Consider the following 23,750-nt stretch of genomic DNA (forward strand, 5'->3'; position numbering starts at 1 on the left):
CGAATAACTGAGTGAGAATTGCTTCGAACCTCACCCCTTATATAGTGTTCTGCTTTCCTCTGATTGGCTAAAATAAAACTCTTTTTCATTGGAGCAAAATCTACAAGTCAAGTATCTCATTGGCTAGAATAAAACTATTTACTATTGGCTCCGAACAAAAACGACTAAGATATGTGCTAAATATTTTCTACGTCCATTTTGGGTAGCCAAAATTCATAAAATGGCCCATATCTCGAAAACGGTCAAAAATATCGAAAAAATAATCGAAAAAATCCCCCCGTACCTCACCCCTTGTCGTTTTTAGACATGAGGAACCCATGGAACCATGTTTCAATCTTGTACGATAAGTGTGGGGGGCCACGGTGGCCCCGAAAAAACTTCTCTTGAAAACTGTAAGAGATAGAGCAGCCATAACACATTGAAGTGCTGTTTCTCGTCTTTCATGGTTAATATTTTCTAAGTCCATTTTGGGTAGCCAAAATTCATAAAATGGCCCATATCTCGAAAACGGTCAAAAATATCGAAAAAATAATCGAAAAAATCCCCCCGTACCTCACCCCTTGTCGTTTTTAGACATGGGGAACCCATGGAACCATGTTTCAATCTTGTACGACAAGTGTGGGGGGCCACGGTGGCCCAGAAAAAACTTGGTGTCCAAAAATCATAAAATGGCCCATATCTCGAAAACGGTCAAAAATATCAAAAAAATAATCGAAAAAATCTCCCCTTTATAAATCCCCTTGCCGATTTTACACATGAAGAACCCATGGAACCATGTTTCAAACTTGTACGACAAGGGTGGGCCAAGTTGCCAAAAAAAACTTCGGATCGTCATATCTCGAGAACGGTGAGAGATAGAAATAAAATTTTAACGGCATTCGATTTAGGATCATCAAATGTATAATCTACCCAAGTTTGGTAAACAAACATCGCCCAACTTTCAACTTTTTCGAAAATCGAAATTTTTTGCCTCTAGACCGTCATATCTCGAAAGCGGTAAGAGATAGAGCCACATTTTTGACCGGTCTTTCCAGTGGAGTGCACATATACAGAGTTTCAAAAACTCAGAAACCAGATGGGTCGAAATTTTGAAAAATTCGAATCGTTATATCTGGAAAACGGTGAGAGATAGAAATAAAATTTTAACGGCATTCGATTTAGGATCATCAAATGTATCATCTACCCGAGTTTGACAAACATCGTGCAACTTTCAACTTTTTCGAAATCAAAATGTTTGTCTCTGCTAGAACAAGTCTTGTCCACCACATCTGAGCCCTACTGTGTTGAATGCTCCCTTATTATCTGCTATGTTAAAATAGGGATTGGAAAATATGCCATACTCTTTTTTTTTTACCTCTGCTAGGGGTTGAACTGGTACAGGGAATGAATCTTATGTAATATCTGCTATGTTCAAATAACGAGTACACTCCTGCTATGTTAAAATAGGGGTTGAAAAATATGCCATACTCTTTTATTACCTCTGCTATGTATAAATAGGGGATGAACGAGTACACCATAGCTGTTTGTCTACTATGTAATCTGTGCTATGTTTGTAATCTCCATGTATTCTCTGCTATGGTAAAATAGGGGTGGAAAAAGTATGTAGTCTTATGTATTATCTGCTATGTTACGTACTCTTATGTGCTCTTCTATGTGTTCGTAGGGGGTTGAAAACGAGTACACCTTTGTTATGTGATACGTACTCTTATGTGTTATCTCTGCTCTTCTTTGTGTTCGTAGGGGGTGGAAAAGTGATCATAAAAGAGAACGAGTTCACCCCCTAAAATGTGCTCATAAAAGGGAACGAGTACACCCCCTTAAAAGTGCTCATAAAAGGGAACAAATACACCCCTAATATGGAGGTCGTAAAAGATCATGGGTGGACGGGGCGTGGGTCATAGCGTATCGTGAGACAGTGGAAAATTGAGTCCTTGCTCTCAGGAGACCATGGAAAAAAAGGCGATTTTTCAGCTACCGGGGGTCAGGTGCCCCCCATCTACTGTTATTGACTCTAATGTTGCATTTCAAGATAGCGATCCAAGTAGAAGAAAACAAAGGTCTAACAGAGGTAAAAAATATCTAGAAATCATTAAACCCATTTGGGATGAATATATAAAACCAACATTAGGACTAACACCACCAAAAAAGAAAACACCAAAGTCAGGAGAAGGAATAAAAATATACAACGAATTACCTAAAGAATATATATGGATGGATGATGTGAGAAAGTTAATTGATAGGTTTATAGTTATAGATGGAGAAGAAAAATCTAGGAATGATAACTTTTACAATGAGAAAGTAGGCATAGTGGATATGATTAATTCTAAACTTGCACAATTTATTCCTAATGATCCAAAGGGTATAGGTTATTTGATAAAGATATTGAATACGTTACCACCAAAGTTTTGGAACAGTGAGAAGTATGGAAAAGGACTACTAAATGATTTGATTAATAAACTTCCAGTTGAATTACATATTCCAGGATACGAATTTTGCGGTCAACTGGGCCGCTGTCGTGCTTGAAAAGAGCATGGCAACACACGCCTTATTGCGGGAACGTCCTTAGAGCCTAATCTACCACTTCTATTAGGAAACTTTTAGGGGGAACTCGGGTAATGACCGAACACAATGGTAATAACGATTAGGATTGGATAATCCGCAGGCGAGCTCCTTAGTTAGCAAAATAAAAAATGAGTTAGTATAATAAAGTTGATTAAGAAAAAAAATAAATATGAAAGGTGTTATCTATAAACTCGTAAATAGTACCGATAATAAAATTTATATTGGAAGTACAATGATGAGATTATCTCGAAGAATAGGTTCTCATAGAAATGATGCCAGAAATAATAATCCTAAACTTGTTAGCGAGCACATGAGAACTATTGGAATAGATAAATTCTCCATTGAACCTATTAAGATAGTAACTGTTTCTTCACGAAAAGATTTAAGAATTAGGGAACAGCCAGAGCTTGAAAAATTTGATAAAAATATTATATTTAATATTCTTCGAGCTTATTCATTCAACAGAGAGAAAACAATAGATTTGGATAAAAAGAGAGCATCAAGAAGGGCTTATTATCATCGACATAGACAAGATCCTATTTGGCATGAAAAAGAAAAAGAAAGAAATAAACTTAGAATGAGAGAAAGAAGAAGTAAAGAGAAGCTATTTAAAACTGTATGGAAAGAATTATGCAACATAGAAATATAATGGTCAGTCTAATATGGAGCCGTCTCAGAGACTGAACGGGTGTGGTGGTGAGGAGTCTGATCAACTCCTATGATCCATTAAGATACAGTCCAGCCTTCAGGGAAACTTGGAGGGTTAACTGCCAGGAACTAAGCTACAAGAAAGATTAGAAAGAGGAGATAAAGGTATTAACCCATTAGATGAGGCTTGTAGAGAACATGATATTTACTACAGAGATAATAAAGATACATCTTCTAGACATATTGCAGACAAAGAATTAGAAAATAAAGCATGGGAAAGAGTTTTCTCGAAAGATGCAAACTTGATAACAGAACGTTTACCAGCTTTAGGAACTGCTTTAGCTATGAACACAAAAATAAGATTTGGTTTAGGTTTATAAGTATTTTTAGATTTAGGTTTATAAGTATTTTTAGATTTAGGTTTATATGTGCTTTTTATGGAATTTTTTTCATAAAAATTTTTTAATTATATAATAAATATGAAGTTGAAAAGTTTTATATTTACTATTCCTCACGAGGAACTTAAAGAATTAAATATTGATCACATTCTAACTAAGAGACAACTCAAACAAAAAGAAGAGAAACTAAATAAAGAAAAATGTTTGTCTTTATCTCTTTCTATACCACAAGTTAAAAAATTAACAAAGAAATGAAGACGAATGACAATAAAGTTCAATATGGTGGTTTTATATTTACAATTCCAACAATTTTATCTTTAATAGGCGCTCTTGGTTCTGCTGCTGGAAGTGTAGCTACTATTGTAAAAGCTGTAGATGATGTAAAAAAGAATAAACAGGAATTAGAAGAACAAAAGAGACATAACTTAGCAATGGAAGAAAATCAAGGTGGTAAGCTTTCAAAAACGTAAAATCCAAAACAGTAAAGAAAAAAAGAAATTAACCCTTTAAGTAATTTAGACCTAATACAACTTGTTAAAAAATTTAAGATAAGAAACTTTAGAGGTGTATTTATGAGTGATGAATTGCCTAAGCAACCAAGGAAGAATGAGTGTGGTATTGTTAATTTTGATACGTCTAATAATATAGGAACGCATTTTATTTGTTATTGGAAAGAAGGAAATAGAAAGTATGTGTTTGATTCATTTGGAGGTAATCCACCAAAAACACTTGTAAATATCTTGGTCATAATGTAGAGTACAGTAGCAGTCGTATACAACATTTTAACGAGGTAATCTGGGGGCATTTATGCATTATAGTGTTAAAAATGTTTACAGATGGGTATAATTTTCTAAAAATCATTACTCAACTGAATAGGAATAAGGATATTTGGAGAAGTTATATTTAAGTTGTTTTATGAGTTTAATTCATAAAACGATTACAAATATTTTTTCTTTATAATAAATGGATAAAATAGAGTCATATGAATTACAATCCTTTAAACCTAATCAAAAAACAATCGAAAATTTAAATAAACCGAATAGATCTATTGAGTTTGATATAGATGTTGGAGATGGGTTTGTTCATCCTTATTATGCTGATATTTATTTAACTTTTGAAATTAGAGGTAGAGATGCTAATGGTGAATATACTACTGGTCAAAATATTAGACTTATTAATAACTTCTTCCCACATTTGTTTTCTCAAATACTAGTTAGTAAACATGGACAGATATTGAATATTATTGATTACCCTGGTTTAACTTCAACAGCTGTAAATACATGTACGATTTCAAAACCAGAGGCAAATCATTATGATGAATGTGGATGGGAAGGAATTACATGGCGAAGAACAGATGACGAAATAGTATTTCTATTAAGACTTACCAGGCTTTTGTTCTGATAATAAAGATATTATGTGGAAAGGTGGATTAAAAAATATATTTAAAAGAAGTGGTTCTGATGATAATGCATTTGCTATTTGGAAAACAAAAAAGGAAGATGGAACATATGAGAATGATCAACCACATCCAGGTAAAGTTAAGATTACAAATATGGAGTTAAGAATGCCTGTTGTTAATTATGAACCTAACTAAGCTACCTTGCTAAAATCTAATATGTTAAAAGAAGGTGGGATTCCTATTTCCTTCAACACATATCAATGTTTACAGAAATCAGTTAGTGGCAAATATTTAGAGTTTGATTTAACCACACAATTTAACTCAAGTGAATTTGATATGCCTAATTTTGTGATTGCCTTTTTTCAAACTGATAGAAATGATAATCAAGAAAGAGATTCAAGCTATTTTGATCATTGTAAAGTTCAGAATATCCATTTTCGTAATTCTAGAAACGAATCTTTTCCATTAGAATCTTTAAGCTTAGATTTTGCGAAACATAAGTATTTGAAAGCTTACGAAATGTATACGATATATAAGAGAGCTACAATTGGAAACACTGAGATGTATTACTATCCTAAAGGGTTTTTAAAAAATAGACCGATGTTTGTAATTAATACAAGCAAATATAAATCAGTAACTAAGTGATAGAACTAATTTGAAACTGACTGTTAATTTTGAAAGCGATGTACCAGATAAAACGATTTGTTATGTTGTTTTGATTGATAAGAAGAATTTAGAATACGATGTACAAAAAGAAAAAATAATTGAGAAGATATAAATTAATTATATGTTTATTAGATCTGTTTAGTTTGTAAGTGTTTTTATGACAATATAAAAATTTATTTAATAAATGAATATTCCAGATAACATACCACGTGAGAATTTAATTGTGTTAATTGAAGATACTATATTAAATATTGAGAAGTTATTAATGAAAAACAAAAGGAAGTTTAAGAGAATAAAGTGTGTTTATACTACTCTTATTACGTTATCAATTCTACTATCAGCTTCTACAGGGTTCATCAATGTGTTTATTCCTGTTACAGCATATTCAATTATTACAACTGCATTTGCTTCGGCTTTTGCTGTTATCACTGGTCTATCAACACGGTTTAATATAGCTTCGAAGAAAGAATATTATAAAAATATGGTGAATCAAATTGAATTGTTTAAAGATGAACTTAATCTAATTAAGTTAATGAATGGTGAATTAACAGATGAAAATGTAAAGGTTATTGTTAATAGAATCAATAATATACTTAATGAAATTCGAAACTATTAGAAACAAAAAAAGAAGCTCGAATACAAAATTACAGAAAAAAATTAGAACACATGTTGATGAAAAAGATAAAATTATCTATATAGAACAAGGGGTCTCGTTTCAAGACCCCTTTCAAACTCACAACCACGCAGTTTTTATTAATGAGTCAGGATTGTATTCTCTTATTGATTTTTCCTATATAATAAAAGATGGCTCAACACATTGATTTTATAAATAAACTTGGAAGTCTTGAACAAAAACAGGTTATTGAATTAAGAGAATTAGATTTAAATACAGAATATAAGATTGTGAAAATGGAAAAGATAAAAACTAAGTTTGGAAAGAGCATTTTAGTTGAATGTGAAGAGTTTAAAGTATTTCTTCCACCTAGATTTACAAAACACTTAACAGATAAAATGACTGATGGGATCGTTAAAGATGGAATAAAAATTAAATACACTGGTTTAAAAGATAATTATCCAACTGTTGAGTTCTGTACGTAAATTTCAAATGAGGATCGCTTTTGTGAATTCAAAAAATAATAAAAATGACTAGAATATGTCTGCAGAAGTAAAAAAATGGAGTGGTTAGAATGGATCCCCAAAAGAAATTTATACTTACTAATAATTTCAATGTAATTGTAAAAAATGTGCAAACCGAAGTTGAAATAGTTTTTGATATTAACGGCTGTCTATTCAGCTTGAATTATGATCAGTGGACAGAGTTTAAGAAGTCATTGTTTCCTATAGAGAACGAAGTTAGCAGAAGATTCCATTATCAATATCCGAACTTGTAATTTTAAGTATGTTTTAAGTGTATAAGTGTTTTTATGATTTCATTATCAATAGCCGAACTTGTAATTTTAAGTATGTTTTAAGTGTATAAGTGTTTTTATAGTTTCAAGATTATAAAAACTAAGCCCTTCGGATATATAGAACATAATATCATTTGAATTTTAAAGATATATGTATAAATAAGGGATTTATTTGATTTTCTTAAATTGTATCTTTAGAGTTATGGAATTTATAAGACATTCAATAGATAGTAAATTTATTACTCTATTGAATGCCGTTTGAATTTTGAAAATCGGTTGGTATTTAGCCGACTTATTACAAATTCAAAATTTCGGGAATTTTCTTACGGGTTTATTTTTGAGTTTTTGGAAAAATGTTATTCTTTAAGAAAGTCTTAGAATTAAATGTAGATTATGATAATATTTTTATTTTTTCGATTTATATAAAATTAGTAGAGATATTGAAAAAAGGAGAAATATCCTGTAAGTTATGCAACCATTTGTGCATTTTATAAAATTGGCTATGTTATTAGTATTAATTTGCCGTTTGAATTTTTGAAATCGGTTAATTAAGGACCGAGCTATTGAATTTTGACGTTATTTGTGGGTGAGATTGCAGTGTTACCAACTCACTTTTAACAATTATCATATTTATTAGTAATGGGGTGAATTCATCCCTATATGTTTTAAAGCGATATCTTGAAAAATTAAAATCCTGGAACGTTCCGAAAAAATATTGAGTTGGAAACACTGACATTTTTCTTTTTTAAACATTGATGTTTTAGCTATATTTGCTAGCTAGGTGAGCATTTTAAGAAGTTACTCACCTACTCAATAGATTGTGTTGCATATCATGTAATTTATCACTGAGTGTTGATGGGAAGGAAAGAGAGAAAGAGACTCGAGAGATATTTTGTTGTGGATTCAGTGACGTCGTCTAACAGCTATTATACTTCGTCATCGGTACAGCGCTCTCTGGTAAAGACAAAAAAAGTGCTTGAATATGTATATATGACGTTGTCTAACAGGTATTATACGACGTCATCGGTATAGAGCTCCATCTCACGACTGCTAGCTAGAAGTTGCGTTGGTGTGAGGAGAAGGAAAGAGAGAGGCTATAAATGTCATGTACATGTATGTTATTACTTCTCTCAACTGAAACTTGCTTGTAAACTGGATATATGTATGTGCATGTGCTAGAGTGTGCAATTGATGCCTTCAGCGCTTCATGACCAAGATTGTATGTATGATGATGAAATGTGGTGAAACAATTTCCTTATATAAAGAGAGCTCTCCGTTACTTTTTATAGTAAGACTAGTGAATATAACACAATGTATTAGAAACGTAAGTGAAGAATTTTCTTTTACTAGGTTAGCTAAAGATATTGCTAGTTATAAAGATGTTAACTTGATAGTAGAAGCTCTTCATTCTCTAATGATTTAAGTAATTTAGCAAGCATTAATTTATTTTTCAAAAGAGCCTATAAAAAGCAGAAGAAAATCTTTTAAAGCATGAAGAACCATGTAGAAAAAGTGTAAAAAGTGCATCCTAATATATTTGAGGAAATAAAAGCAGAACTATATAAGACCTTAATTTGGAATAACGTATTTTCTGAATATTCTGCTATTAATATCGATTCATTTAATAACTAATTAACTTCAATTCCTCTTATAAATGAATCAAACATTAGTACATTTCATTCAGAACTTCGTAGATTTGAAATAGTTTTTAATTCAATTCCGTTATTAGTTGTTTATGTTCGTAGAGCGTTTTATAATTATTTAAAGGAAACTAACAAATTTAGTATAGATAATATTATTCAGTTATTTAAAATATCATATAGTTTAATTTATAAGTATATTCAAGCTTATATTTTAATAAAAAAGTTTCCCCTAATTTTAAAATCGAAATTAACTTTATCAAAAATTGCTAAATATAATACCAAAATAGATGAATATATAGAAAATACAGAGGAACTTAACATTCCATATAGAATCCCTATTCCTTCCCTTTCAATAAAAATTGATGATAAACATTATGAAATTAAAATCCCATCTCTGTAATTATTTCAATTTGTTATGTATTAGAGCTCTTGTGAATTTCATAGCCATAGTTTGGTGAAACAGAGCAATATATAACAAATAATTTCCTTCAATTGGTTTCTCTATCTTCTAAATTTATTTTCACCACCTTTTAATGCTACCATAGCTCGTCTCCAGTCGAGATGAGAAAAGCAGAGAGGAAGGTGTAAATAATTTCACGATTTGATTTTAAATGTCATAAAAGCCTATGCAATCTCACTGTGGGCTATGCAACTTAGTATAGTTTCTTAGGTCCTTCTGTGAGGTCCAGAAGTGAGGTTCGCTATCTACTTACGATGTTATGTCCGTGTTGGCGGTCATAGCATAATTGAAGATTTGTTTCAGCATTTGCTAATATGACTGGTTCTCTGTGTCATTGTCCGTGTCTTTACAAGCACTTCAACTGGAGCGGTTTTTTAAAAGTGAACCGTTAATTTTTCCACCGTTTTTTTCGCTGTAGAGTTTGCCGTCTACTCCAATAATACTATCTGGAAAAGTTGAACGTAATGTTTATACTTCATTTGATAACGTAGCATAAAGTGAATGAACTCAGCTGTAACCTAACAATAAAGTAATTGTAAGTGATACCTTACTGAGCTCCATCATGGAATCGATATTTTATAAAATCGCGGAGAACTCAGCATTACTGGGGGAGTATAAGCGCAAGCTCGAAATTTGAATTGAGAGTTTTTAAATAGTTAGCCTTCGATTTGATCTTCTTGAAAGAAATCGGTCCCAGTAACAATCCATTTCTCGTATAATAGGCTAATACGTATTTTTTTAAAAGTAAGTCCGGTTTAACTGATAATTTTAGTTTTTTCCATAATACTAAAGTAGGTTTTCTTTTGCAAGGCTGTGTGTAATAACGTAAAGTACAAAATTTTAATATGAGCGGAAGAATTCAAATTTTCTTGTGTGATCATGACTATCGCTCGGGCCGAATTATTAAGTAAATAAATCTTAGAGAGCTATAGACACAAGAGTGAGTACAACATTTAAACACGTTCAGAAAAGTTAGGTGTGGTGTGTGCACGTCAGACATCATATACATAATTATTGTATGTGGATTTATTGAATTAATAAAACTTTTATTTATTACAGACGACATGTCATATTTATGTGTGTGGGGGTGGTGGATAAGGCATTATTGTCTCTTTTTGAATTATTGCACCTTCAGACTCTACGCCCTGTTGGCCTAATTTTATTCCCCCCAACATAAATCATCTAATTTGCACACCGACTGACTGCGTCGACTTCTTGACTGATAAAACTGGCAACTACTAAAAATGAAAGCAGGCATTCATGAGTGACTCAACAATGCCAAAATCACGGCATCTTGTTCCAGAGGCAACGGCGTGAGGCTGTGATATCATAAATAACGAAAGTGATCTCAGATCTTTTTTCTATTGGGCTTCAAATGGTTACTTTCCCTGGTCCAAGAAACTGAACTCTCAATAATTCTATTGTCAGATTACTATACTTTCGATTTCCTTTTATATTTCGCCTTACGAAGTGTGTTGGATTTCACTATTGTTTTTGCTTGCACCGATTTGACTCTGAAGCTGTCATATAGCCCATTCTTACTTTATAAGAGACGTGAATCGCTACAAAATTTTAATGAAACGCTCAAAGAGCTTGACGTATGAAGAATGACGTGGTAAATGTTCACAAGTATTACGCTAGTTTTAGACGGAAACATTTACCGTAGCAAAAATCGTATAATCGATATCCTACCGTGTAAAGTAGCAAATGCTATAGTATTTCACATGCCATGCATGAGTAAGGCTAGTTTTAGACGGTAGCATTTATCGTAGCATTTCTCGTAGTAGATGTGCTGCCAAAAATCTCGTATAACATTCTATGACATTAAAAGTATATGGTTCTTTTACAGGGTAGCATTTTGATAAGCATCTTGTCGTGATGTAGCAAATCACTAGAGAAGAGCGCAATTATTGCTCCGAAACTAAAGCGTGAGGTAGCCAAAGCTATAGTGGTTGTAACAACAGTTTTCGCCGGTTATATTAAAAAACGGAAACCACAAAGACGTGTGTGGGCAAAGGGGATCCTACTCCAACTCATTTTTCTTTACTACAATTCAATTTCCCGCACAAAACAAAGAGCATGGATATTTGGAACAAAATATTTCGCTTCCTTTTAACACACCATGACGCTGGAATCGGAACAGAAATGCTGGGGAAAATACTACGAAATAGAGCAGGTTCTATGGACAAGAAATGCCATGGCATGGGAACTGCTATAGCATTTGCTACTTTACACGGTAGGATATCGATGATACGATTTTTGCTACGATAAATGCTTCCGTCTAAAACTAGCCTAAAAGTGCGGGGGAATGACGTCCCCCGTCTTCAAAAGATATGTGCTGTTTCCACCCAGTTTCTAAAAAATTAGAATGGGTAAAGATTGGCTGGAGGAGTGACATGACATCATGCCGCTACCTACCGTCCCCCTACCTTTTCAGATCAACTTTTACCCCTGATGCCATGGCATATCCTATGGCATTTCTTGTCGATAGAACCTTCTCTGTTTCGTAGCATTTTCCACAGGATTTCTGGTTCGATTGCAGCACCATGATGTGTTAAAAGGAAGCGGACGATTTTGTGCCAAATATCTATGCTTTTGTTTTGTTTGGGAAATTGAATTGTATTAAAGAAAAATTTGTTGGAGTAGGGATGCTATTATTATGCTGATTGAAAAATATGAGGAGCATCCTTGTTTGTACAAAGAACTTTTCGAAGGCTTCATTATCCATACGCAGGAAGTTCTTGAATGCAATAGAATACTCAGGCTTCAGTTCTTTCTCTACTATAGAAAGAACTGAAATATTATCATCCCTCCGCAAAAACCAATTCTTTGCCCACATACTTCCTTGTGGTTTCCGTTTTTTTTTAATATAACCGGCGAGAACTGCTGTTACAACCACCAAAACTTTAGCTACTTCACGTTTTTATTCGGAGCCATAATTGCTCTCTTCTCCAGAGATTTGTTTTCTATATCACGATAAGATGCTTATGAAAATTCTACCGTGTAAAATAACCATATACTTTCGATGCCATCGAATATTAAATTTATATTTTTGGCAGCACATCTGCTACGAGAAATGCCACGATAAATGCTTCCGTCTAAAACTAGCCTTAGTTGTCGCACGTATTTTCCACATATTTTATCTTCCTCCTGACATTCTCTATTAAAATTTACATTTGCCCCACCTTTTGGTATATAGCTGTCTGGGCCGCGAGGGCCATTCTAGGTCTGCACATGACTTCATTCCATACAACGTTGTATCAATGGAATGGAAAAATGTCTTTTAATTGCCGATAAATAATCTCTCTATGTCTTAGGTAGTGTCGTCTGACGCATATTTAGAGCCATACTAAATAGTTTGATTAACATATGTTTCCTGTGGTAGTCAGGCCTTTAGTATGACGGTAATCATTTTAAAACGACTATTCATAAGGCCCTATGACTCGCAATTGCTCGTTCCATATCTCGTGCGATGCGTTGATTTTCGCAACATTTGCAAAGGCATGAACATAACCATGTCTACGTCGATTTTACTCGCAATTAGGAATTTTCGGATCAAATGGAGATAGTTGAGTTGGCCATTTTCATTCATAATTGCGTTCTTCTTGATTCCACTGGAAACGAACTTTAATGAAACGCAAAATCTGCATTTAATTTGCAATAATATTAATATAGTTATGATTGATTATTTTATATTTAACATTGCGTTATGCTCTATATTTTACGACGATTGATACATCGAAAACCTCTACCTTCAACCGGAGAGTGTATCTTAGACTCTATTAATACATTTTATTCCATATCAGACCTCATTCGTAGCTAAGCGGTTTGGCGTGGAAAACCCGGCTTCGATTCCGGCGGGAGCGTACATGGTTCTGATTCCACATTAATCAGTAAGTCCTATCTCATATAGCCTCGCTGCTGAAAGGGACGTTAAACTCAAAAACTCAACTGTATTCCATACCAGTCTTCGTAAACTTTTGACACCGCTGCGCAAGTCGTAATTTGAAGAAGCAATTACGAAGAATTTGCCGATTCTCGCTGATAAATCACGTATTGCGCCACGTTGGTGTGGGTGATACGTAATATCCGAGCTAGACTCGAGGATTAATTCTGTAGAGAATTCCGTTAACGCGTAGCAAAATTTGCCTATTAGTTTACGGTAGTAGTATTACATATTGTCTTGCTTTGTTTGATGCTTCCTAAATTTTGCTGATGCTGGTACGGTATGGGGCCCTTGTGATTTTTTTCTCTACTTGTCTAATTTACAATCGTGGACCGCAACGCAAGGAATCGAAAGATTTTAATACCTCACCTTCAGAGACATCTAGTAGCAGATTTTGCAGTTCTGCGTAGAAAAATAAATCAAGTTCATCTCATTTGTGTCGTTGGATCAAATTACATACGATGTTGCTATTATAGTGAGCAAGGAAAATATGTGCAGAAAACTAAAAACGTGAAGATATTTCAGAAGCTTTCAATTTTTGAATACGAAATATTCTATAGTGATAGTATCTGAAAGAGCACGTCTGACTGCTGGTAGAACTGCATAGTGAGTTGGTAATTAAGTGATGACCTGTTGTTTAATATTGATAATATAGCAAGATGCCACCCAAGCAGAGAAAGATTGCTATTATGGGTTATAGGTCTGTAGGTATGTATAGGTGAATGATTACTTTATTCGTTTTGTATGACAAATGACCTTGATCAATTGTTGACATAAATGCGTAGCTGTTGCCCACATGTAATGGTTCATATACTTTTCCCCCTCCTCCATTTGGTCTTAATGTAAACATAACATTCTAACCCCTCGGACCAAGCTTTCATTGACTATGACTTATGTTGAATATTACAATGAGTGAGACGGTTAATCGCAATAAATAGATACAGTGACACGAGGAATGTTAATGGGGTAGATGAAATTAGTCGCATTTTATTAAAATGAAAAACTCCAGAGGTATAGGCTTACGCAAATGAATTTACATACGATCAAAAGGAATGAACAATTTTTGTTTCGAAGGGACTTGGTCATTTTATAGACACTTTCTCCTTTTCTCGTTTGCCTGGCAGTCATTCCCAATGCCATTTTTTTTTTTTTTTTTTTGAAAATTTTATTTTATAGAATTCATGTGTTAATTCTGATTCTATAATTTGGTTCTATTTTATAGCTAATGTATGCTATGGAACAATTCACCACCATTCGAATTTTGACATATTTCTAGTAACAAACTTGATATTGAGTCCACTTAGTATACAATTTAGGGGATCTGTTGTAAATATTTGAGGAGTAAATGCCATTTTACGCAATACGAGTTCCTACTTTTTCTAGGTGTTATTGCGCGGGGGATTATTGTTCGGTATTTACCAGAGAGTGTAGAAGAGAGTCTGAGCATGTAGAGGCAGTTAAAAATCAGGGTTGGCTGGTTTAAAACAGTTGTTTTTTTTTTTCGAAAAAACCAACTGGTTTAAACCAAAAAACGAAAAATGTTCGTAAAAGTGTAAGTGCTCGTAAAATTTTGTTGAACACACATTTGTTGGTTATCACGTATCACTCCCGCATGTTATTGGTATTAGATTCAGACCTAAATTCCCCTTTAATTTCTCAAATAGATTATACTACAAAAGCAACTTTTTTAAATAAGTTTTGGAACGTTTCTTTTGTGATTATTTTATAGTTTATTATTATTGTTATGCAATTGCAATCAAAAAAATTCTAAATATTGTTTCGTTTTAATAATAATTACTATTGATAAAATACATCGAAATACCGTACTTTATTCCGGGAGTTCATACAAACCCCAAAAAAGCATTTAGGGAAATCCAGGGTTTTTGAGCTTTTTGTTAGTATATTTTTGGTACGACTAAAGTAATTACATTGAAAGTTATTTTTATCAGATTTTGGACTTTCCTGGGCGAATTAGATGCTTTCACATTAAGGTATACAACAACATAATACTTTTATAAACTTCTGAATGCACTGAATGAATTTAAAAAAAATAATTTTTAAAAAACTTAGCTTGAGGTAATTATAGAACAAATTAATGTATAGATTATGCTTATAGCCTGTTTGAAGTAAGACATGCAATTTTATATTTTAGAAAATACTTTCCGTGAAAAGTGTGCTCGCTGACTCGGCGATGCCGAGGGACGTTATCCCTCATCGGGTTTAAGGCCATAGGTGCCGGCACTACGAGTAAATATGTAGTGCATTAGTAAAACTATTAGTATTATTCAGGGTGGATTGATTTAAATCAGTCTGATTTAAATCACGATTTTAATCAAGATTTAAATCACTTGATTTTTTAAATAAAAATCGTTGATTTAAATCAAATTCCGAAATGAATTAATTTAAGGTGAAAGTAAGTAAAATCCCGTTTCTCTTCTGTTGTTTCGATTATGGAAGATAATAATCATAATACAATGAGACTCAAATGTATGTAAGCACAGTATGAAAACGAGTATCATGTAGGGAACGATCAGGGAAAATCCCGTTTGAACAGGTTACGGGTGAACCCTGCTTTCTTCTCTTTGTAACACAGGGTTTTAAAATTTCTATTCCAACGGGGAAATCACCATGGACATTTAAGATGAAAACTCTTTTGTGTCCACGTCTATTAGTTTGTTTCCAGATAATAGGGGCATATTTAGAGGGGTCCGATCCCCTCTCCGAACCCCCCCCCCAAAAAAAAAATGGGCGAAATTTATGCATTAAATACATAGAAGTTCCTCGGGATCGTAATACGACACATTTTGGCGCGTTAAAATATCGAATAATACTTTTGATAAAGTGGATACTTGACCCCATTGCAGAACATGCCGCGATCTGCGATGTGATCGCAGAAAATTTGCCGCGCCTGTGCAGGAAAAAATGTCAGAAGAAATAAAATAGCCAACAGAAAAGTATAAAACGTGCCTGTTATGTATAGATGTCTTAAATGCACGGACAACTCGTATTTGAACTGTTTTTCACGTCACATAAAGCATATTTTTAACAATTACAAGTGTTTCTTCTTCTGGAACTGATCATTTTGATTTTTTTATTTTGGAATTCCTGCAGAGAATTCGTGTTATTATTGAGTTCAAAATCTCTTATCGTCGCGAATTGTGTCGAGGAATTAGAAGCTTTAAAATATATAAAACGATAATTATGGCTGTTGTGCTATATGGTTGTGAAACATGGTCGCTTACGCTGAGGGAAGAACGCAGACTGAAAGTAATTGAGAATAAAATCCTGAAACGAATATTCGGAACCAAAAGGAACGGAAATGAGGAATGGCGAAAACTTCATGATGAGGAACTGCATAATTTATACCATTCACCAAATATTGTTAGGGTCATCAAATCTTGGAGGCTCAGGTGGGCAGGACATGTAGCGAGAATGGAAGAAAGTAGGAACGCTTTCAAAGTTTTAACTGGAAGTTCAATCGGGAAACGACCATTAGGAAGGCCTAGGCGCAGATATGAGGACAATATTAAGCTGCATCTCGCAGAAATAGGAACACAAAGTAAAAACTGGATCCAGTTAACTAAGGATAGAAGTTAGTGGAGAGCTTTTGTGAACATGGCATTGAACCTCCGGGTTCCATAAGTCATAGAGTGAGTTAATTTTAGGCGAAATTTATTTACTTTATATGTATTTCGTGCCGCTAGCTAGTTCCAATTGTTTAAAAATATGCCCTTGCCAAATATCAGTAACTTTCGTGAAAAGAAAAGTGTCATGTTGATATACATTGCTGTACTTTTTCTTTATGCTTAAGAAACACTGTTGGGGATTGAAACAGGTTAACGATTGGGAATTAATTCAAAATTAAAACCCAATACTTTCACTTAAATGACATAATTAACATTTAATACTAATTCATAATGTTTTTTCTTCAGTTCGCGACTTGTATTATACGAAGAAAAAGATTTGATTTAAATCAAAAAAATCGATTTAAATCAAAAAAATCAACAAAAATGATTTTTTTGAAAAAAATCATGATTTTTTTCCACCCTGGTATTATTGTTTTATTACCTTTGATGGTAACACAAGTATTCTTCAGCAAAATTTGATTTTCAACAACAGTTTAGTTCAGTTATGTGTTGCTACTCTTCAAATAAGCATTCTGCACAATCAACACTAGCAATAGAGTAAAAATTCTTGTCAAATTTAAGAAACTTAATGCTCGGAGTTCCGAATATTACGTACCGTAGCTCTTAATATTTCAAATGCTGAATTCAAACTTCCTTAATAGTGGAAGTTTCGATATACACCAAGAAAAAGCTGCATTTTCGAAGAAAGAAAAAAAAAACCGCGAAAGAAGTGCTCGGGAAATACCCGCAATTCAACGGACATAGCGTTGCAACTGAATAATTCAACAATAACACATGTGTTATTGTACATATAGCTATTTTACGCTGGAAGATATTGAATTTCATTTAAGACATTTACTTTTTGTAAAATATGAATTATGTTTGTGTTAATTGTTTTAAATTAATTTTCTGGAAAGAGCCTCTTGCAACAAGTGCTCGGGAGATTCCCGTAATTGAATGCACAAAGTATCAGAAGTGAACTCCAACCGTGGCGGCAGTTGGACGTTAAAAGTAGGGGGGGGGGGGGTAAGACATGATCTGAATATTTGATATCAATATTAGTTTTCCTGGTTGCTTGTAACACTTTGAGGAAAGGTTGTATAACTATTAGGATACTGTGTTTTTCAATTAAAATACCGTATATCTTGTTTCATATTTTATTAGGTAAATTGACAAGAGCAACGCAAGTAGATACTAGCCCTTTGTACTCTTAAACAACGAAGGTGTAAGAAGGGATTTGATTCCTTGCTCATGAATATCTGTCTGGAAAATTGTGTGATAAGTGATAAGATTAGGGGCCTATTTAATAACAAATTTGCAAAACAAATAAACAGAAAGGATAATATCAATCAAATAATCATAGTAATGGATAATGAGGCTTATTTTGCAAAAGTTATATTGAAACTGGAAATTAATGAACAACTTATATTTTTAATTCCACGCATGCTATTATATGTGTTATTACTCTTAGAATGACAGTGAATACTACAAGTATATGCTACGACATTTAAAGAAATACTTTAGCAGCTTCCCGAAACATGTTCGCTGACATTAAGTACAGTTTTCACTTTCTTGGAATATATCGAAGCTCAGCAATACTTAGTCACTCCACATTTCGGTTTTACAAAATAATCCTAAAACCTAGAATTATGCTGAATTTACTAAATTTTATCTGTATATACAAAACTGTATATATACACCCCTAAACTTGTATATTACACTGCAAAATTAATATTCCTTACTGAGCTCCTTCGTGGCTAAGCGATTAGCGTACACGCCTTTGACGTGGGAGACCCGGGCTCGATTCCCGGGGGAAGCTCCGTGGTTCGGACTCCATGTTGACCATTAAGTCCACGTCTCATATAACTCCGCTGCTGAACAGGATGTTAAACTGAAAAAAAATCAAATCAAAATATTCCTTATTATTAGAAAGAAGAAAATACATTTTAGGAACTATCGATTTTTGTGCAGTTAAAGAATAACTTGTGAAGGACTTCTTTTCTTGCGAAATGTTATATCCATTAGTTCCAGAGCGGCTGACTAACATATCGAGCCCTTGCAAGAAGAAATGAAATTACGCTCGAATTGTGGTGCTCCAATAGGTTAATTTTTGGGCCATTTTTAGTGGCAATTCAAACGCAATTCCTGTAGCTTTCTTAATTCCACAGGAAGACAACCAATACGTACTCATGGAACGACAAATATTTTATGGCACCATTTTTATTCTATGAACCAATAATACATACAAAACTTTATATTTCCAAATGAAACTATATACGTTAATGTGTAATTTCAAAAAAAGTGGGGGGCAACTGCCCCCTTTGCTCCCATAATCGCCGCCCATGACTACTACAATAAAACTATTTATTTTACACTGGAAAATATTTATGTCGTATAAGACATTTTGAAACAAATTAATATATTTTGTGTTCATATTTGGCGAACGTCACTGAGGCTCCTGGGATGATTCGATCTACATTTGTTCTTTCGTCTGTCTGTACCACACATATTACAGGGTATCACTTTCGGTCTTTTAAGTTTAAATTTTCAGGGTACAAGCACGAGATACACTAAATTTCCTGTATAGATTTTGGCTGCATACCAACGTAAAATTTCAAAATGGCGGCCATTCTTTTTTTCAAAATAGCCTATATCCACACTACAAGGTGCAATTTTTGGTCTTTTAAGTTGACATGTTCAGAGTAGAAGCACGAGATACTGTAAATTAGCTGTATGTACTTTGGCAGCGATCCAACGTAAAAATTCAAAATGATGGCCATTTTTTCGAAACTGTACTGAATAGAAAATTGTTGTGACAATTGTGACAAGTTGTAACAATGATAATCTTGAAATATAAATCACATTTTAACACTTTTACCCCAAAAACATTGAAATATTTCGAAAAAAAAAAAAAAACAATTAAACCTGAAAATACCCCCCCCCCAAAAAAAAAACACATGGGCCCAGGTGGATTGGGCTTTTTCAAAAAAGTCCGGGTTTTTTCAAACCCTGCTGAAATCAGAAGTATCTTTGTTATCTATTTATGTATAAATGGGTCACAGTCAAAGTGGACTCAAATAATTATTCTTTATTCACTTTTTTTACTGGTCTGCAAATTAAGTCGTCGTATTTCTTTAACTTGAGCTAATAAAAGTCGTAGTGAACTAACTTGGACTTCGCGGTGGTTCACAGCCATGTGTACCAACGAAGTTTAAACAAGCGTTCACTTAAACGCGTTCAACATTAAACTTTCAAGTTCCCGGACTTTTTTTGCACCATTGAAAGTCAAAATGTGATGATAAAAGATTTCCCAGCTTCGAACTTCATGTAAGTTGAAAATTTGATTGAGATCGATTGGATGGCTCAAGAGTTATTAATTCACGAACATACTCTTATTTTTATATTTATTGATTTTTGTATAGCTTCCCCTCCTATCCTTCCCTACGTTGCTCCGTCAAAGTGAAATGATAAAAATCATCCCAGTCCCGATCCTCAACTACATTGAAAATTTGATCAAGATCGGTTGGGTGGTTCAAGAGTTATTATGTTCTATTTATTTTTTTTCATTTCCCCCTCCCCTAAGTTCTAAAATCAAAGTGAATAGCTAAAAACGGGATTATATGAAACAATAATAAGGGAAAAGTGAGACACTGATTTCCCTCCATTCCTGATTCACATTGAAAATTTGGTATCAAATATAGGAGATAGCCAGGGACATATGTGTACACCTATATATATATATATTATTTTTCATTACAGACAGATGAACATTATATGATAGTATAGATGTATATTTGAAGAATAATCAGGGTTCCCAGCCCAGTGGGTTTTATTGAGTAAAATTGCGTTTTATTAAATTTTGTATATATATTTAAAGACACATTCCTACTTAAAATACTTTGTAAGCATTCATGTTCTATTTTACACATTAAAATACGGAATTCCCTTTTGGGCCCACGGTGGCTCACTTCTGGCGCGGGTTCCTGGTTTAATCCCAGCTCCGGCCAAGTGGGCTTTGTTGTGGGCAAACAGTGTGTGCATGGATTTTCTCGGGTTTTTCCCGTTTCTTCCCACTTTCGCCATGACACTATTATAATTCATCTTACCATTTTTCACTGTCTTCCTTATCCCCGATGCATAAAAGTGAGACATTGAACTAAACTTTAAAATGGATTAATCGTTTTTTTTTTTTTTTTTTAAATAGTCGCACAGGGAAATTTATGAAGCCCCTTCCGCATTTCATGTTCGCTTATATTTCGATTTTTAAAAAGGAGGAAGCCTGTCAATTCTGTAAAGTAATGAAGTAGTGGGTAATTCTATATAATATAGAATAGGAGGAAAATCTGTTATACTCAACATTCAAACCCCTAGGTTGAACAGGTGATTTTTGCGTTAAAATGTATAATTTTTTGAAACATTTCAGGGATGAGTCCCAATGACAGTTGTTGTTTCGCAAACATTTAGCATATAGTGCACCTGATCTCTGCTAGCATGGAACAGAAACCATTTTTAAGAAGCTTTGATTTCGAGCATAAGTCTTTATGAAAATGTGCATTCCCGAGTGGTTCTGCGTAATGGAGTTAGTTAAATTTAGAGATGCAAGGGCTCGGAAAAAAACCGGCTTTTTTAAAAAAAAACTCGGTTTTTTCTGCTTCGCTTTTTTGCTTGGGAAATTTTGGGCTTTTTTGAAAATTCTGCTTTAAATTGATAAACCAGATTTTGTTTCGCTTCTCTACAACACAAAAAGTCATTTAATTAGTGGTTGATGCCGATAATAATATAAAACCTCGAAAATAAACCATGAATTTCGAAAAGATATTTCAAACAGTTTTACTTCTCAACATATTTACATTATGAATTCCGAAGGATTAACCTATATATATAATAATTTTTTTTTAACCTCCTACATACAAAAGTAAGCAGGGTTGGCAAGAGCCATGGTTGTTTTTGAAAATGCCAAAAACCCGTTTTTTTTCGGGGGAGTTTAAACTAGGCTTTTTTTGGTTTAAACCAGGTTTTTTTGGGTTTAGATATTTTGCTTTATGTATTTATATTACATATTCACAGACATAAGTTTGTTTCGCCTTGGTGTTATTATGCAACAACGGGGTTATGCTGGAAGAGGTCACATAAGCTTAAAGAAGTCCGGTCAGTAAATTTCTTAAATTGAGAAACTCCCGCCCTAGCCATCGGGAAAATCCCGTCATTACTCTAAATGTAAAACAATAACGAAAAAAATCCTGTTATTGCTTTGCATGTAAAATTTAAAGGTCAACGTATCATAATCAGTACGCTAAAACTGAGGAATTAAATTACAAATTTAGTGCGTACATATCATTGAAAGTCCAATCCAAGCTAATGTTGGAAGCTACGTAGGCAATCGATAAATTTTGTCCATTTATATCAATATATTTAAGCAACCTTGGCTTCTTTATAAAACAACAGGCATTCAGGCATGCAGAAATATACAATTTAGTTTCGTTTCGTATGTTCAGGCTTAACATCCTTAATACCGAGGTTATCAAGGAGAAGACTTTCGGTTAAAGTGACATCCGAACCGCTACTTTGTTTACGCATGAAAGAAGGGTTGTGGTTCGACCGAGAATTGAACATGGGACACCTTGATTAAAAGGTGAAAAGGAAATAAAACTAATGCAGATGGTTTGATGTATGGAAACATCACCATGAAGTTCACACGATTCGCATTTTTCGTACCTTTTATTTTTTTCGGTTTAAACCAGTTTTGTTTTTTAAAAAAGAAGAAAAACAGCTGGTGTAAACCAGCCAACCCTAAAAGTAAATACTTCTTTTAAAAAAAATACTCAAATAAGTAGCAAAATTCTATGTAGTATTTTTACTTCAAAATATTCCATACCCTCTTTTTGGAACAAAATAAAATTAAAATAAAACATAAGAAAAATACTTAGATTTATATGATACACTTAAAGGCTGCACACCTAGAGTTTTTGGTTTTGTATATTCTTGAAATTCTACAGTTTTATATAAGCACCATCACGGTTTATTCAGTCTTCAAGTTTTCTGTATTTTTAACAAGAGGGATTGAACATGAAGGGTGTGAAATAAGAACATGGTAACCCATAATTTTACTATTTTAAGAAATTAGAAATTTTCTGCTGCACAATCCATTTTGAAAGTCGGAAAGCTGCTTTTTCACATAAGTCTATACATGAGGGATTAAACGAAGCGGTATGCGTTGCTGCCTATGTGGTGCTGCTCAACAATTGAAAATTTGTTAGTTACCATGTTCTTGGCTCACACCCTTCATATCATTATGGAACTCTCCCCACCCCACCAACACACACAAAAAAAGGACTACGGAATATATTTAAGTTAAGATAAATACAACTGCGCAACAAACATGATTGATTGGAGCTTTTGCGCTTCTATCGAGAAGTCCGGAATTCAATTCAGCATTTGACCATTCTGACAAAACTTTTCTTCATTCCATCTATGAAGTAGAAATAGTGCGTGTACTGTGAGTTGGCTGACTTCATTTCTTATTGTTTTTAAATCGTTATTATTACTAATTACCAGCAGTGACGGTTTTGCGAGGGTTAGGGGGGGGGGGCGCTCTTTCGGACTGAAGCCTGTTCCCCAAAATTACGGAATGTCTAAAACAAACGAAATATCTATTAGTTATGCGTTTACTCATAAACTTTAAGCTGCCGTCAAATAAAAATTACGAATGTTTAGAAAACTAAACATTAGTAAGAAAAAACCCTCCCAAAATACTTTTCTAAATCCGCCACTGATTCTCAGTATAAAATGATCTTCAAGGTTGTATCCGGAAGATTATCGCTAAATATATAAACGAAACGAAATACAGTATTAATTATGCCTGTACTCATAAACTTCAAGCTTATCCCAAATAAAATTAGGAGATTTTAGAAAATGAAACAATCAGAGAAACCCGTCCCAAAGTACGTTTCTAAATCCGCTACTGATTATTTGTATAAATTAGTATTCAAGGTT

The 23,750-nt window shown here is 33.6% G+C and overlaps 1 protein-coding gene across 1 annotated transcript in view; it reads left to right on the plus strand.

Annotated features, from left to right (window-relative positions):
* The first annotated feature begins 13,508 nt into the window (after positions 1-13,508).
* Positions 13,509-23,750, plus strand: part of Rheb (Ras homolog enriched in brain) — a 39,637-nt gene continuing 29,395 nt past the window's right edge. The window contains exon 1 of the mRNA XM_081736139.1: positions 13,509-13,839. Within this exon, the coding sequence (XP_081592265.1) occupies positions 13,791-13,839 (49 nt within the window). The 5' untranslated portion in view covers positions 13,509-13,790. The remainder of the gene's footprint in view (positions 13,840-23,750) is intronic.

This window comes from Thermobia domestica, chromosome 13 (assembly GCF_964235325.1).
Source record: "Thermobia domestica chromosome 13, izTheDome1.hap1.1, whole genome shotgun sequence".
NCBI lineage: Eukaryota > Metazoa > Arthropoda > Insecta > Zygentoma > Lepismatidae > Thermobia > Thermobia domestica.